The 17,752-nt window shown below is 37.8% G+C and overlaps 1 protein-coding gene across 2 annotated transcripts; it reads left to right on the forward strand.

Moving 5' to 3' along the window:
• Positions 1-258: 258 nt before the first annotated feature.
• Positions 259-16,482, forward strand: LOC108681882 (hornerin). 2 transcript variants are annotated; one of them, XM_018170958.2, is made up of 13 exons: positions 259-356; positions 4,713-4,815; positions 5,214-5,282; positions 5,722-5,885; positions 6,732-6,873; positions 7,378-7,608; positions 9,026-9,163; positions 9,886-10,117; positions 11,017-11,200; positions 11,547-12,829; positions 13,234-13,544; positions 14,255-14,294; positions 15,161-16,482. In XM_018170958.2, the coding sequence occupies exons 1-13, from the start codon at positions 310-312 to the stop codon at positions 15,214-15,216; spliced, it is 3,000 nt and encodes a 999-aa protein (XP_018026447.1). In that variant the 5' UTR covers positions 259-309; the 3' UTR covers positions 15,217-16,482. The 2 variants fall into 2 exon arrangements, with proteins under 2 accessions (XP_018026447.1, XP_047735680.1); XM_047879724.1 differs by having other exon boundaries at positions 13,264-13,544.
• Positions 16,483-17,752: the final 1,270 nt, after the last annotated feature.

The raw sequence follows: 17,752 nt of genomic DNA on the forward strand, positions 1-17,752 counted from the left end.
AAAAAAAAAGCAAATTTCAGTCAATAGAGAAGTTCGGGATTTTTTATATGAAAGAATCATGGAGAATAAATAATAGACAGCTGATATAAGTAGATTCAAAATTTCACATCAGAAGAACCGACTAAACGTTTCAGCTTTAATTGCCATTACCTAAAAATTTCACGATATTTTCCGGAAATATTTCCGTGACTATGGAAAAGTCGATGTTATTTCTCTACCGGATTTTCTCCTTAATTGACAAAAAAAAAATTATTGTGATAGAAGGTAGTCAAAGTTGTTATTTTTGTTGTATTTTTTGAAAAATTTGGTATGAGTTCAATAACAGAAATATGTTCAAAGCTGAAATCTGAAGGCTGGTAAGTTACAGTGAGTTCATTCACAATTTAAAGCTTTCTAATAGGCTAACTAGTAATAAGTCAAGATGGTCAATCTGAGTTAGGTATCTGACTAGGCTAACTGTTAACTGACTTCTGAGTTAGAGCACAGGCACCAGCAAAATTGGAAAAGCTTTTACTAGACTTGTAGCTCTAAAGTAACAAATTTTAAATAATTTTGTAATCTTGTAAGTCAATCATGCTTTTCAAGTGTGGAATTTGGAAAACATCTACCTTTAGTCTAGTTTAGGCAATAGGCAGAGCTGGAAAAATCCTATTTTTTCTTAAATATTATGGCTCTAATATCATATAATTTCAGTAGGTGTGAAATCTTGTTGCTCTAATGTCATGTATTCTTTGTTAGATTGAAAAAATTGTGTTTTTCACTTTGCAAACATGTTGTTTCAACATCCAAAATGTTTCCTTGAGCTTGAAGATTGCGTAGCTGTGGACTGTGGTCATGTCAGTCATAAGAGCAAGCAGATTGCAATATCATGTGTTCATTTGCCACTCAAGTAAAGACAAATAGTAGTGTTGTTTGATGCCTGTTTTGATTGCCAGGGTAAAATTAGAGATTTGGGGTAACATGTGTATACAGTATAAGAGTTGAGACTTTGAAAATAAGCTTGCAGCTCATAAATAGATTTTTATGACATAAATGTAGAATTCACTGCTCAAAGAAATGGAATCATGTTTGGCAAGCCCATAAAACCAAGGCTCAAAAAATTCAGTTGTGGCTCGCCAAGCAGATATATTCCATGCCTGCCTTCCATGGTCAGGAAGATGTGTCAGGTGCGTGGGAATTTATTTTGTCATTTTAACGACCTGCGCGGTGCGCCGTACTACGTTGGTAAAAAAATGCGCCATGCGCCGTACTTTAGAAAGCTAAAATAGTTCTACTATTTTAGTGGACAATATACGCGAGTATATTGACTATGCGAGTCGAACTGACAATAATAAAATGTAAGACATGTCCGGGTTACTTCTGACTCTTCCGGTTGTCCGCATTGTCGGATACGGAACGTACGGTAATCGTAAACTAAGGCTGTTATACATACGAAATGTAAACAGATGGTGTTCAGTCTTGCCATATGACTTTGGAGAAAATTTCTTCTAAAATAAAGATGGCCGGGATTGCGCGAACACGTGCGCGAAGATAATCAATTTTCATTACATTGCGCCAACTGTGCACAGCAATAGCTTAAAAAAAGTGAAAATGCGCGGGAAAATTCACCGAAAACATACATCATCCTGAGTGTGGCCTGCCTTTAGGTTTAGGGCTATGACTAGAGCTTTCCCAATGTTTCCAGAACCGTGGAATTTCCGCCAGATGAATTACCTCCTATCTAATTGTTAACAAAAATGCATGATCGGGCTGCGAGATTCCAAACATATCTTAAATTTGTCACATGGGAGCTGACCAATTCTGGGAGCTGACCAGCTCATTCCAACTTGATTCAACTCAACTCAATTCAACCCAACCAAATTCAACCAAACTCCACTCAATTCAACCCGACATAATTTAAATCAAACTAATTCAATTTAACCCATATCACATCATTCCAGCCCAATTTAAGCAAACCTAATTCAATAAAATTGAGTACCTAGACTGAATTAGAAATTATTAGAATGCATCAGGTTTTATTTGATTGCACTAGATTTTATTACGATGCATTAGAATTCACTAGAATGCATTAAATAGAATTAGGGTACATTAGATTTCATTAGGTTACATTAGATTGCATTAGAACGCTTTTGATTGCATTAGAAAGTATCAGATTGAATTTGAATGTATTAAATTGCATTAGGTTACATTAGATTGCATTAGGTTAGATTAGATTGCATTAGAACGCTTAAGATTGCATTAGAAAGTATCAGATTGAATTGAATACATTAGATTGCATTTGGTTACATTAGATTGCATTAGGTTATATTAGATTGCATTAGGTTACATTAGACTGCATTAGGTTACATTAGACTTCATTAGGTTACATTAGACTGCATTAGGTTACATTACTAGACTGCATTAGGTTACAATAGATTGCATTAGATTACATGATATTGCCTTAGATTGCCTTAGGTTACATTAGAATTCAGGGTTGGCGATTTTTTTTATTTTTTTAAAAAAATCAAAAAAATCAAAAATCAATGATTTTTTTGATTTTTCACGATTTTTTTGATTTATTTGATTTTTTTGATTTTTTCAACTTTTTTGTCGTTTTGATGTGTTATTTTTTATGTTGCAATTAGCCTACTAACAATAACAGTATATGGATCATAATGGATGGCTAAAAAGGGCACTTATTGCCTTCAATAATGGCCAACAGGCCAAGGTGGTGTTAACCACTTAGGGATTTTTGGGTAAACAATTATTGGTACTATGTCTATTCATTAGCTTTGTAAAGTTTGTTTGGAGCAAGGTAATAAGCTAAATATTGACCATTTAACTGGCTTCAATATGCAAAAACACTTCAGGAATGCAGATCTTCTAAACATTGAAGAGTCACATAACAGATAGGTAGTTGATAGCACAGTGCACAGCACTATCAATAGATCTACTAGTTTTATGTCCTATAAATCTACCAGACTCTACCCTCTATACACTCCGACTAGTAGTGACTGAGTGACTGACTGCACTGTTCCCATTTAATTAAGACCAATAAACCAATACTAAACGTAAACTGAACGAGTACCAAACAAACCTCATAATAACACAAGACTTGAGTTATGAGAAAATCTAATACTGTTTGAAATAAACATGTGCACAATTCAAATATTTTATATCCATTCACTGCATTTAATTATTTTATATATAGTCTTATAATTGTAATTGCTTTGTTTCTAGTTTTAAATTCACATATTTAAAGATTGAAATTAAATATTTTAATTAGAATACTCGTATTAGGGTGGAAAATCTTTCTAATTGCCTAATAGGTCAATACAATCTCAACCTCTCAATATACAGGGTGGGGGAGAACCGATTGAGCAGTTTTGAGGTAAAATAAAAGAGTAATGGAGGTACATAAAGAAGAAAGTTCATTTTCCTAGAAGTTAGCATAACATACCATTTAGAATACTTATGTTTTGAAAACAATATCTGGAAGATGGGGGCTATTAGCTGCAACACACTGTTGGAGTCGTTTTCGTAGGAGGGAGTAACCGTGATAGTGAATTCCGATCGCTATGCTGCATTGTTGCAAAATTTCTTGCAGCCCAGGATGGAAAACATTGTTGAAAATGAAGCATTGCAAGACGTCACACTAAAGGCAACAAGTTTATATACCAATTTGTCATTTATAGTACATTTATACTAAACCATGAATAACAATACCTCAATATAAATTAAAGACTGCCACTCAATATATTTAAATATATGAAAAAATCAAAAAATCGAAAAAATCAAAAAAATCATGATTTTTTTATAAAAAAATCAAGTGATTTAATCACATGATTTAATCATTTTGATTTAATCATTGCCAACCCTGCATTAGATTGCTTTAGAACGCACAAGATCGCGTTAGAACGCAATAGATCGTGTTAGAACGCATCAGATTGCGTTAGAAAGCATCAGATCGCGTTCGAACGCATTAGATTGCGTTAGAATTTGATAGACCGCGTTAGAACGCAATAAATCGTGTTAGAACGCAATAGATCGCGTTAGAACGCAATAAATCATGTTAGAACGCAATAGATCGCGTTAGAACGCAATAGATCGCGTTAGAACGTAATAAATTGTGTTAGAACTCATTAGAATACACTAGAACGCATTAAAACATATTGAGGCATCATTTGCTTTCAACAAATTATGGAAACGGAGACGATTTTGTCAGCAGTAGCATTGGGCGCGCCATACGTATGCACATTATGATCGGGTGACAAATACAATCAATCAAACAAGCTGAAGATGCTCGCGGTGACGGCAAGGTTGATCAAGTAATCCATAGTTTATATATGCTGATTTAAGGTCGAGGTGGCTGATAGAGAGCTTGAAAAGAAGCTGATATCTCAAGCTGAAGGCCCTACTTTACAGCCTGGCATTGGAGTAGGTATTGAATTGACTATTGATGTTGAGGTACCTTCACCTGTTTGGCATTTTGCAAAAAACTGTTAACATAATTGGTGACATTAGCCTGACTTGTTAGAACTCCACCTCTATTGTGTAACCAGTAAACTGTGTTTGCTTGTAAAAGTATTGGTATAAGCACCTAGCCTATGTAGTGGAACAATTCTGAACCATGAGGTTGAAATAAATACAATTTTTTTTGGTTGGCACCCTAGTACATACCCATAACACTGTCATGTTTTTCTCATGATTTCATACTTGTCCTCTGTTTACAGGCGTGTGAGTGTACAGTCAATTGAGAAAGGGTTTGACTCCAGAGATGATGTAGCTGAATCCATTTTTCATTCATATAAGAGTCTCAAAGATCTTCTACTTGATGTGAGTATAATTAAAATTGCAGGTCATTTACTTTGATGCCTTTGTATAAATACAAATTAATTTGTTATTAATATGTAACTATATTTTGCCCATGAAGATTCAATTCTGAACAAAATTCTATATACGAATTAAAGTAGATTATCTGTGTAATTCTTGTGAGAATGGAAGTTTTGATTAGGATTTTACAGAATGACCCATGACATACCTACTGTAAACCACTTTTTATAACCCTTTTAAATTAATGATGTTTTTTTTCTTTTAATTTTATTTTCAAAGGCTGCATTTTGAATGAATTTACAAATTTTCTGGTCTAAAAAAATTATGTAGTATGTCATCATCATCAAATCTTCATTACCTACATTTCTCAGGTTGTTAAGATTTCTTATTCATCCCTACAGACCGACCTCAAGGATGTGGTAGACAAGAAAGTTTCTGATGAATCATCTTCTTCCAAAAAATCAAGCTCGGTGAGCTACTTGGCCTAGTGATGCAAAAGCTTCATATTTGGCCTTGGATTTGATCATTATTGGTACTTTTATTGTGTACAAGTTCAGCTAATTCTTTTTTATGGTGTTTGGTTCCTGCAATTTTCTTGTCTGGTCAAGGGAGGCCTGGTATGTACAAGCCAGCCTGTCATTTAGTAGGTATTGAAAAGAATAGTTAAATTTATGAAAATTTTTGGCACTTTTCTATTAAGAACTGACTTATTAGAAAGAGTATATGTACCTAGTTTTTGTTCTAAGAAAATTTATTTCAGCCTTGCTACCTATCCACCATAATATTAAAATTTCTCTTCTTTCTGTATAGTAAAACATTTGCTATTGATGTCTGGCCACATATAATTTCCCTGAAGTCATTTTCATAGCAGGTATATGGAGTACTGAATAACATTATTATGCTATTTAGGTAACAGGCCCGCTGGTGGTGCAAGTGTGCAGCATACGCAACATTTGTGTTCCTAGAACTGCTGAAGGTGGAGATGCTGTCTCTGGACGCCTCCTGCGCCTCACGCTAACAGACGGCCTGGCAATTCATCATGCGCTAGAATACCAGCCCTGTCCAGTTCTGAGGTTTGTGGAAGATAATAAATTATAAATAATTATTTATATTTTTTTTCATTACAATCACCTACAATGTCTAATCACTAACTGAAATAGAATAGGTATATTTTCTCTTATAGAAAATAATGCTTCTTTTTAGACTAACCATCAGCTTAACCCGTCTTTACCCTGGATATATAATTATACCTGAGGATTCTATCCTCCAAAACCCAGTCGGAATTCCATTCAGTTATCCCAAGTCCCATCACCCCCGATCCCGCCACCCCCGATCCCGCTACCTGCGATCCCGTCACTTCAAATCCTAGGAAGAACTCCCATTCTTTCTAGGAATTTGTTCTCATATATGCGAAAATGATTTCAGTTCTTGTGAATTTAATATACATGTACCAATTACAAAATCAATTTTCAGTTCCTGGTCAAGCAGCTCTTAACGTTTTACGATTCCTAAACATTGTCTCTCTCTATATATAAAATTCCAACTCCAGGTCATATCGCTACACGAAAAGTGTCCTGGATAGGCGTGCTAACAGCCCCCATGTATATTTCTGGCCCCGGCTTCAAACAAATGAAAGCACTAACTTTGGCACACATTTCATAGATTTGCTGAAGTATGGAACCAACATTTAAATATTTTGTCCCCCAGACCTGACACTGCTCCTGGTACCAACTCCACCATTTCAATTTTTTGTCCCCCAGACCTGACACTGCGCCTGGTACCAACTACACCATTTCAATTTTTCGTCCCCCAGACCTGACACTGCGCCTGGTACCAACTCCACCATTTCAATTTTTCGTCCCCCAGACCTGACACTGTTCCTGGTACCAACTCCACCATTTCAATTTTTCGTCCCCCAGACCTGACACTGCGCCTGGCACCAAGCTCCTGCTCATTGGTAAAGTGCCAGCTGCTGGAGGTTTTCTTCTGCTTGCTCCAAAGCACATCACTCATCTGGGTGGCCGAGTGGATGCCTTATATGAACGATGGAAGCTTACTGAGGTTAGTACTCTAACTTATCCTCTCTAGAATTTGCCTGCCAGATAGTCGATCGGGATAAAACATTTTTGTTCCAATTACTGCTCCTAATTTGTTCCTTACATCTGTAATATTGTGGTAATTTCAGTTTCTTCAATTTGTGTATCAACATTTAGCAAGAGAGCAATGCTTATTAACAATTTTCTGACTTTTCTATTTTGCAAACCTGGCCTGGAAGGATTTGAAAATTCAAATGTAGGATTCCTAATTCAGATATTATTACGTGCGAATTACACATTACTTATTATCAGGTAAAACTAAAATTATGCATGGTTTTAAATTTAAATTTCTAAGTGCAGTAATTGAAAGCATTTAGAGATTATACATAAGTATACAACTGCAAAATTAAAATAAAAAATTAATTTGAAAGTAATTTTGATGTCCCGATAAATTAAGTGATTAGTACCTAACTGGTAGCTGGCGACTCATACTTAATGACAAGGATCTTAATTTTATCATCATTTCCAGAGCATCTACTCATCTACACGCCCTGCTGCAGTCACCAACCTCGACGGCTCCAGTCCTCCACCATGGATTCCATTTGGCAAAGGTGACGCAGGCGGTGCGGTGAACGGCAGCCTGCGCGGCTTCAAGGCCCTCAAGACCGTCGTCAAAGAGACTGAGGATAACAAGGATGCATTCACCGTGCACCGCAAGCACACTGTGCAGGAGATCGTCAAAGGATCAGCTGGCGGAAAGGTAATTGTCAGTCAAAGTCACTAAACGTGATGGAGGGATCACGGAAATTACCAATGAAGATTTGTTTGAATTAAAGCGAAATGAGTGTAGGCGCCTGATTTGTCAATAAAAGTGACTGAAAATTAATATTTCGCAAGGGATTGACATGTCAGCCAGCAAGCATGTAGCTGGCAAGATTAATTACGAGCAGATCAGCATTAAAAAATGGCTAACCAGGAAATTCAGAAATAATTTGGAACTGGCAAGTAAACTGAACTGGAATGACTCAGAAAATATAAGTTTGGAAATCACCTTACAATATTCTGCTAATAATAATATGACTGTTACGTATATTCGTTACGAAGGATTTTGAATACACAATATTCGCCGTTCACTCTTATTAAAATTGGTATCATAAAGAATGATAAAAATGGTAAACTTGACTTAGAATTGCACTCAATTATGACAAACAAGCAAATTATTTATTTCCAATACAGGTACATAATAACAGTTGTATACATTGTCATTTGAATCTTCAGAATTAAAATGTGCGTACCAAATATTTGTTTCTCCTTAATCCAAAGCCAGCACCAAACTAAAACTTAGGATGCTATCTAAATGGTTATGGGTGCATAAACTATTATGTGTGCATTGTATAAAAAGTTAATTTGACAAGAAAGAATTTGCTTGAGATTTTGAGAAGAAAAACCTTGACTATCAATAGTTTAGTTTCAGGGAAACTAGTCGCCACAGGAAAGGGTTATTATTTTTTAGTTTCTTACATGATCAGTAATTTTCAAGCCATAAAATTTCCCCTAACTCGATTAAAAACAGCTCTCTAACACAACTCTCTAACACAACTTTCTAACACAACTCACTACCCGCTCGCACATTTTATTCATACTCTCACTTCAAATTGTACTTGCACTTTCAATCATACCTCCTCTTTCCTTAGTATTTGCACTCCAAGTCATACCCTCGCTTGCAACTGTACTTACAATTTTTAATCACTCTCTCTCACCTGCAACTACACCAACAGTTTAGTTACCCCTACAACCACCGTCACGCATTGTCCTTGTGGTGCAGGTGTTCGGTGGCGGACGACAAATGGCCAACTACACCAGCAGTTTAGTTACCCCTACAACCACCGTCACGCATTGTCCTTGTGGTGCAGGTGTTCGGTGGCGGACGATAAATGGCCAACTACACCAATAGTTTAGTTACCCTTACAGCCACCGTCACTCATCGTCCTTGTGCTGCAGGTGTTCGGTGGCGGAAGACAAATGGCCAACTACAGCAACAGTTTAGTTACCCCTACAGCCACCGTCACTCATTGTCCTTGTGGTGCAGGTGTTCGGTGGGGGAAGACAAATGGCCAACTACACCAATAGTTTAGTTACCCCTACAGCCACCGTCACTCATTGTCCTTGTGGTGCAGGTGTTCGGTGGCGGACGACAAATGGCCAACTCCTCAGTGGCGCGGGTGGTGGCCGCCGGCTTCCCTGCCGACGTTGCCAAGTGGGCGCTGGACAACAACCGACAGGACGTGGGCGCTGCTATCAGGGAGCTTAAAGCCGTGAGCTCATATAGAATTTTTTTTAATTTAACTTTAAAATCTGTGACATTGAATGAAGACATTTTCTGTTTTCCTTGCTTTATTTAATTTTTATTTTGATAAAATTGCCAGACCAAATTTTCTGTATGATGTCCGCTGACAAATCAGGTTGTCTCTTGCTGCGTAATTTATTTGCGTCAATTGTCAAATTTTGTTGTCCTAATTAATCGATTCATGTCCCAAGTAAGATTATTACTAAACTGCTAATTTAATGGTAAGTCTGTAGATCGTTTAGGCTGATCTAAACCTAAATTTTTTCATCAATTATTTTAATTGATTCTGATTCGATATGTACAAAATCATTATGACATTTTCATGTCAATAGATTAAAACTTAAGTTTTAATTTCTATAGTGTATACATATATGGATTTTCACTATACTGATAGTACTTGTACGTATTTTCTAAAACTTTTTTAACTGACGATGGAGCTCTTATCTGAAATGTTTTCATGAAGATATGGTGAATCTAATTGGTTTTTTCTTTGCTTTCAAATTCTTAATGTGCATCATAGTTGTGATGTCATTATTTCCCACATCTCTATTTTGATGTCTATAGTGCATTGATGTCTATAGTGCATTGATGTCTATAGTGCATTGATGTCTATAGTGCATTGATGTCTATAGTGCATTGATGTCTATATTGCATTGTTGCCATTAAGTAACTCCGTGATATTTTCATCAGGCCGCCACAGGCCAGCCGCTGCCGGCCCCGCCTCGTCGTGAGCCTCTCTCGTCAGGAGGCGGCGGCTCGACGTCCCGAGGACGAGGCAGAGGCCGTGGTCGTCGTGGTCGTGGAGGACGAGCAGGAGACTCTGACGATGAGGATGACTACGAAGCCATGCGTGACGCTCCCAGACCGTCAGGGCCCGCCTCGCTTTTTGACTTCTTCGATGCTAAACTTGCCGAGCGCAACGGTGACTTATATATATATATATATTATATTACTGTAATTGAAATTATATATTATTATTATTATTATTATTATTATTATTATTATTATTGATATTTACATTAGAATTACAATTTTATTATAGTCGTCATTCTACTCCGTCTACGGTATATATAGGTATATATGGTACTTTAGTTATCATGGCAAGCGCTAATTTCCGCTAATGAGTAGGTTATTAGTTGAGTAAATTACTTCTTATTTCCAAAGCTGCGACCACGTGTAGTAACTTTGTCACGTTGCATTAGTGTCTCAATATCCTTATCTTTAACAGTAACCTATAGAAAACTATTACTTGTTAAAAGTGTTACTATTTTCCCATGGTTAGGTATTTATTTCGTCATGATTTGTCTTAGTGTTGCATTGATTTTATTTTTTGTAATATTTTTTTTAGTTATGTTTTCATGGTAGGACGGCAGTCCTACTTAGACGGTACAAAAAACATGGATTAACGCACTACTAAATTGTAATTGAGAACTTAATTCAAGATAGGTCCTCGTAGGAGTTATATATACTACTACCTACATTCATGACAGCCTTTAAATTTATCAATTATAGCGTTGAAGAAAGGTTTCGATTGTCAGGTTGTGAAGTCGCCTTAAGTTTAGCAGATAATTTCGAATAAAACTCGTACGCCTCTAGGATCACCACCGACTTTAGGGCGATTGGTTTCGTGCCGCGAATATAAAGGTTAAATTGCACTCAGTAATTTTTTCATCGAATTCATTCATGTTCTTCCGTACTCAATCTTTTTTGTACTCAATGTTCATTTGAATATTGCACATTGTAAATTTATCCACTGGCCAGTATATTTATTTATTATCGTATTTTAACTATCCTTATCATAACAAAACATTTTCTGTGCAGAAACCATTCAGTTCGTTGAGCCTCTCAGTGACGTTAGAGGCGTGATGTACGAAGGCCGCAACACTGACAACAACAACAGGAATGACAGCAACAGAAACAACAGCCGTGGCACCGACCCTCGAGGGCGACGTGGTCGAGGAAGTCGGGGCTTTGGGAGCGCTAGAAACACGGCGCCCCGAGACAGGTGAGCGGGGACAGCTTTTTTCCATGGTAATGTGAATAATTTTTTTCTTGAGTCATTGAATGGCCCCTAATGTTTCTAAGTGTCATGTCCGTAGCTGTTCATCCTATGATAACTGTTTAAAATTTTACTATGAAATTTAAGTTTTAAAATATTTTTGAATATAACTTCAAATACAATGTTGCAGGTACGTTAGTCTTGTTCTGTTGATTTTTCTTACTATATTACCTGTGCCCGTGTGCCTGGAACTTGAACGTGTATGTAGAATTACTTTTAATTAATATACCATTCAATATGGGTCCTGAAGAATTGTTGTTTCTGGATAACCCTTCAATAATAATTTTTTCAGTCCACCCCCTGATCTGAGCAACCCCATGGCTTGGCCGGCCCCTGGGGAGGAGGTTCAGAAGCCGCGCCTGGACACGAAGACTTCGTACCTGCAGAGCAAAGCTCGCCAGGAGGACCTAGAGGAGCAGGAGCGCGAGCTTGAGCGCATCGCGCGCGAGGAAAAAATGCGCGCAGCGAGAGAGAGGAAGGGAGAATTGCCCATCACTCTGCGCAGGGGGGAAGGAAGGGGAAGGGAGAACTGGAATGAGAGCTACAGAGGGGGAAGAGGTGGAGGCCCTAGAGGAGGTAGAAATGAAAGGGGAAGTGAATATTCGATGAGAGGTGAACGGGAACACCTGCGAGGCAAAGGAGATCGAGGAACAAATTTTCGAGCTGATGAAAGTGATAACGCCAAAGCAAAATTAAGTTATAACGTAAGGGGAAGTGGAATGTATGATACATCACTGAATAGGAGAAATGACAGAGAAGGAGGATTCGACAACCATGTTGCTAAAAGTGGAAAAGATGCCAGTGGAAACAACTCTTTTCGGGGCCAAGTTAACAATAAATTCAGTGACCGCGCTGAAAAAAATGAAGTCAACGAAAGCTCAACGTCTCGAGACGACGGGCGTTCGGACCAAAACAATTCTGCCGGCGGCCGGTATGGCTCGTACAACCAAAATCCACCACAACACAATTCTTACGATAACTCGCGCTCACAGCAATACCATGAACACGACCAAACAACCTCAAATTATTATGGTTACTCGCAAAATAAGTCACGGAACGGCTTTAAAGGAGATCGAGGTTCCCATGGTGGTGCTCCAGGATACCGCGGAAGCTTTGGCGGACAGGAACTTGATAAGAATGCGCATGGACGCCAACAAGGATCGTTCAGAAGCGGTCAGGGCAACCAAGGAGGACCACGAGAACCCTATGGGGGCTTCCAAGATCCATATGGCGGAGCTTTCCAAGATTCCTACACGAGTTCACGCAAGTCTCAAGGCGGGGATAATGGCTCATATGATAATTCCCAAGGCTATTCCTACCGCGACAATCACGCTGCAATAAACAGGGAACCTTACGGGGATTCTAGAGCGCCGTACTACAATTCTGGTCCTCGCGAGGGCTATAATCCTGGTGGGCACCGAGGAGGTTCGTATCGTGGATCCTACGATGGAAAATACGGCGAGTCCAGGAGCTCATATAACCTGCACGACGGAGGTTCGAGTGATGGCACTCGTGGTGCCAGAGATCCCAATTCAAATCAGAGCCAAAAGCGCGGCTTCGGAGGCTTTTATCAAGGTTTGTATCACGGATGGCTACGATGGAAGCAATTTGGTTCATAAATTTTTTTAAGTTTAAAATCAAAGCAAATGTTTTGTTGCTGACATTAGGGCATGATAGATTATACTAAGTTTAATGAAAGGTATGTTCTTGCAGTTGCAATGCTAAAGTTTAAGAAACGAGTGCTCATTTTTTATCATGGCACTATTTCATGTTTGTGATGCTTCTTCCGGTAATTGGGAGCCGTCGAACATTATGATGAAATTATGTGAGATGAACAGTTGGACCATCACTGAAAATGGTCTTTTTTATATCAAGAGTTAGCTTTTCTCTAATGGTGTCAAGCAATACATCCATATGTTATTATCATCCATGGTTATTATTTATATTATGGAGAGCAAATGAATATGTCTTCAATGCAGGAGGTGGCAGTTACGGTGGCAGCACTGCAGGAGGTGGCAGTTACGGTGGCAGCACTGCAGGAGGTGGCAGCACTGCCGGAGGTGGCAGCTATGGTGGAAGCACTGCAGGAGGTGGAAGCACTGCAGGAGGTGGCAGCTATGGTGGCAGCAGTGCAGGAGGTGGCAACACTGCTGGAGGAGGCAGCTACGGTGGCAGCACAGCAGGAAGTGGCAGCGCTTCTGACAGTGCTCGCTACACGCGTGATCAAGAGCAGCTTATAGAGCAGTTCAAGATGAGCGTTCAGCTTCAGGGCTACACCGGCTACTCTGAGGTCAGAGTCCTGGACGATAACTGTTTTATGTTGAATATAATAGTATATAATTCAATATAATTATAATATATAATCATATTGAATATTGTACTAAGACAGATATAACTAAAACTGATAAAGATTATGTAGTACTAAGATCTGAGTTGTATTTACAGTAGAGTAATGTTTACATTTAAAAATTTAGAGGGCTACAGCAGTAGAAACATCTTTTCCACTAATATGATATTAAAATAAAGTCTCTTTTGTTATTTACCACTGAAATTTCGAATATCTCCATTAAAAATTTGTATATTGCTGCTTGTATACTTCCTCAAAGCCGCTCAAAAATCATACCCAACCAACTATTTAATAAATTTTTCATAGTTTTCAGCGTATGATTTGTTGTCATAGTAGTGTTGTTGATAGTAACACCAATGACAATGGTCTAGCAAAGCATTTGGACGTGTTTTCGCTGTTTTTCTAAAGAACGATTAATGAATAAATTTTGAATAGAACGATGGATATTTCTTAAAGAAAAATAAATATTTTTTAAAGAAATATGTATCGGTCAATGGTTAGCAAGTTGCTTGTTCAAATTTGTTGTCATGGGTGACCGAAGCGCTAGAGTTTATTGAATATGTTTTACTCTAGAGTTTCCTGATATTTTTGTGTTGAGCTCGCACTAGAACTTGTTGACTCTAAGGACGTTGACAAAATGTTCTATTTTTCAGATACAGGATCACCGACCACACAGCTCTCGCGGATCCCGAGGTATTTTTATTATGGATTATTTGTGAAGGTTTTATTTAATTTCACACCTTTACGTGCAGGTTTTCCGTGACATTAGTTGGTGTACACGCATCGCTCGACATCTGTAGTTCTTGGTCACCTTACCAAGTGGAATTTATTTGTTTGTTTCACTGATTTATGGCAGTTCAATTGGAAGCAATTTCGAATTGTGTTATCTGATCTGAAATTATGAACACATATATTAATTATAGTTATTAGATTTATCTGTCCTACCTGTCTTCGAATGATGTATGCAGATCACAGTGATTAGATTGGGTGTAGAATTGTGTGTTTCTACATTAAGGAATGTTAGAGCGTAGAGAAATGTTAGAGTGCAGAGGAATGTTTGATTGTAGAGGAATGTTAGAGCGCAAAGGAAATAACAAACAAAATAACTTCCGCTAATAAATCTAATGTATGCAATAGAAGGTGCAGTTTGAAACTAAGATATATGTCGATCTTGCTGTAAAAGTTGTCCTATTATCCAATTAACATTTCGCATAAATCCATGTTAAGCGTAAATTCATTGATTTATTGGAACTCATTTATTATGCTAGATTGTTGTCTTATGCCCAAATCTTTCTAATGACAGTTATTAATTCATGACGATCGAAATTTTAATTAAAAGCACAAGCCATGCAAGACATTATTCAGCGCGTGCTAGGCATGCTCTATAACATCGAATTTTTATTATGTAATATGCAATAATGAATATATATTTATGTTATACCGTAATGTGTGATAATGAAATTATATCTGTTATAATTTAATGTATGGAAATAACATACGTCTATGTTATAATGTAATGTTTAGCAATGTACAATGGCTTAATCCCCTCCCTTCCTCAGGCACGTTGGAGTTTCGTCGTGGGGGATATCGAGGCTACGGTAACCTCCACCCCTAACGCTGTGACGTTGTGGTGTCGACGTTATGACGTGGCGGTCGTAACGCTGTGACGTTGTGGTGTCGACGTTATGACGTGGTGGTCGTAACGCTGTGACGCTACAGTGTATCGGTTATAACGCTATAACGTACACCAAAGCTGGTTGCCTGTAATTAATTCATCACAGTTTCTTTCTGATAAATGTATAGACCAACCAGTTTGTCATAGACGCTAACTTTAATGCATACCCTCAATTTCCTTGATGCCATGGCGACCGCATTCTTACTATTCAAAGTAATTTGTTTTTCAAAGGACCATGGTTGCCTGGTTGCCATATTTTTCGCAATATTATTTAGAAACTTCTCGATCTCAGTCAGTACCCTATTTCAACTTTCTTTCATCCTCAGGTCATTTTTCTCAATTTCAGCTCGATCACAAAGATACCTAGCCTATAAGTAATTATGCTATACCGTCTAAGGCCATGTCAATGCCTCAGACTACCGGGTAACATTTTGCGTAATTTCCAATGCAATGTAACTTTTAGTTAATGAAATTAGTTAACTAGTTCGCTATCTTTACTACTACACTTCGTTTGCTACCTGCCTGCCGAGTAGCTCATGCCTTACAGCAAGCACTTAACTAACTTGTATGCAGAACAGGTTCAACTAAAATGATACTTTCATTGAAACTGTTCCTTTTACAAAAATTTATTGTCGCGCTTGGATTACATAACGGAAGCTTAATAACGGCTTGCCTACTTAACACGTCCCGTGTACATTGCTTTCTGTGAAGAGTTTGTTTTTGCTTGTATTTCATTTCGATTGTCATTTAATCTCCAATGCAGGAGATTTGCTCTGTACGACTGCTTGTAAAATATTGTTAATTTATTGGAATTTCATTCCATCTGCAATCATTTTTGATCTGTAACTTCCTTTAATCTAACATTGTGTTTAAAAAGCAGTGCTTTGTGCCGATATTTATGAGATTTTTATTGATAACTTTTTGTCTCAATATACTCAGTGGCACCTTATCCATTCTCACTCTTCTTGATCATTCGGCTATAGCCCCTAAACTTTTTATATGTTTGAAAGGCGAAGTCAGGTTTAACGGGCGACAACTAAATTTTGCCCATAAGAAATCACTCCGGAAAGTTTGTATACGATTTTCGCACGATTGTTGTTTAATCGTTACGAAACTAATTCGGGGGTATAAAACACGAGCTTGAATGAGGCCCACTTAAAGATGCCGCACAAACCTTTGTATGTGTTCAGTAAAATATCAATTTTCTGTATTCGTTATCATTCTTCCTTGATGTCGCAAACAATTCGTTTCTAACAATTGTTATAGCGCAGCCCAATTGTCAGCTAATTTAGGTCTATGGGCGCTGGAAATGATATGCATGTCCAAGTGTGCAGTATTATGTGACAATACAGATTCCGAGCCAAAAATTTAAATTATGAATGTAAAAGGTAAAAATCGTTGGATTTAAGTTTTTCATAAAAAAATCAACGAATAAATGGGAACTGTTTGCTGCCTGCGACGAGGCGACGCTCGTGTCATGACGAACAGCGCCTAATGAGAGTGATGGATTCCTGCAGCGTCTTTTTGGTGACAAACTAAACCATTTCTGATCCACACGACGTTCCCAGCTGAGCATATCCTTATTTCTCTGAATTTAGAAGCCATAGCATCAGGTTTGAGGGAAGGGGGAACAATTCACCCCAATATTCGAACGAGGATATAAAACTTCATATTTTACGTATGTTCGATTTGATGCTTTGAGAAGGTGTTTTACTAAAAAAAATAGCTCAACGATGTTTTTTTCTGCTAGCGTTGGGAGATCAAAATGCTGGTTTCCGAAAGTCCTTTTCATACATTTAAGAAAATTTGGGCGTTAAGTACGTCAGAATGTATATTCTCTATATTTCAAACCTTTTTGTCATTTGATAATGAACGTTGCTACATCCGAAGCGTCAGCAATATACCTAATAAAATGTCTTTCGAGAACATCTTTTTGATTTTCCAATGTCAGAACAACATCGTTGGACTACTTGAAAACAAATACTTCAGAAATGCAATCTCTTTTCTTCAATTGCAACTCGTATAAAAGTACAATTACTGCATCTCCTACTAAAAAATCTTAATCTATGAATAATTTAGAGTATGGATTCTACTAAATATTTTGCTTATATGCTCTATAGCCTTTTTCGGCTGCCGAGTAATCATTTTTCTTGCATTTTGTCCCTAGCATATGTTTATTAAGCTGCTTAATATGAATTTAGAGGCTCTCTTAATACAAAACTTGCAGATTTGACCATCACGACGTTCAGTTCGTTCTTTTTAACGACTGTCATCAATGATTGTCTGGTGAAAGTGCGACGCATTCGTACACTTGATGACGTTCAATAACACCTTCATCAACTGCAGAGTTGGTGGTGCGCTTCGTTGTATACTCAATGAAATGAGTGAGTTGAGGTGACTCGCCGGGGGGCCAAGGCTTGTCTTAACATCTACAAAGTCTAGTAAATCTCACATGAGTACGTCTCGATTCGGCTCA

The sequence above is a fragment of the Hyalella azteca genome, unplaced genomic scaffold (genome assembly GCF_000764305.2).
Source record: "Hyalella azteca isolate HAZT.00-mixed unplaced genomic scaffold, Hazt_2.0.2 contig3653, whole genome shotgun sequence".
In the NCBI taxonomy this organism is placed as follows: Eukaryota; Metazoa; Arthropoda; class Malacostraca; order Amphipoda; family Hyalellidae; genus Hyalella; species Hyalella azteca.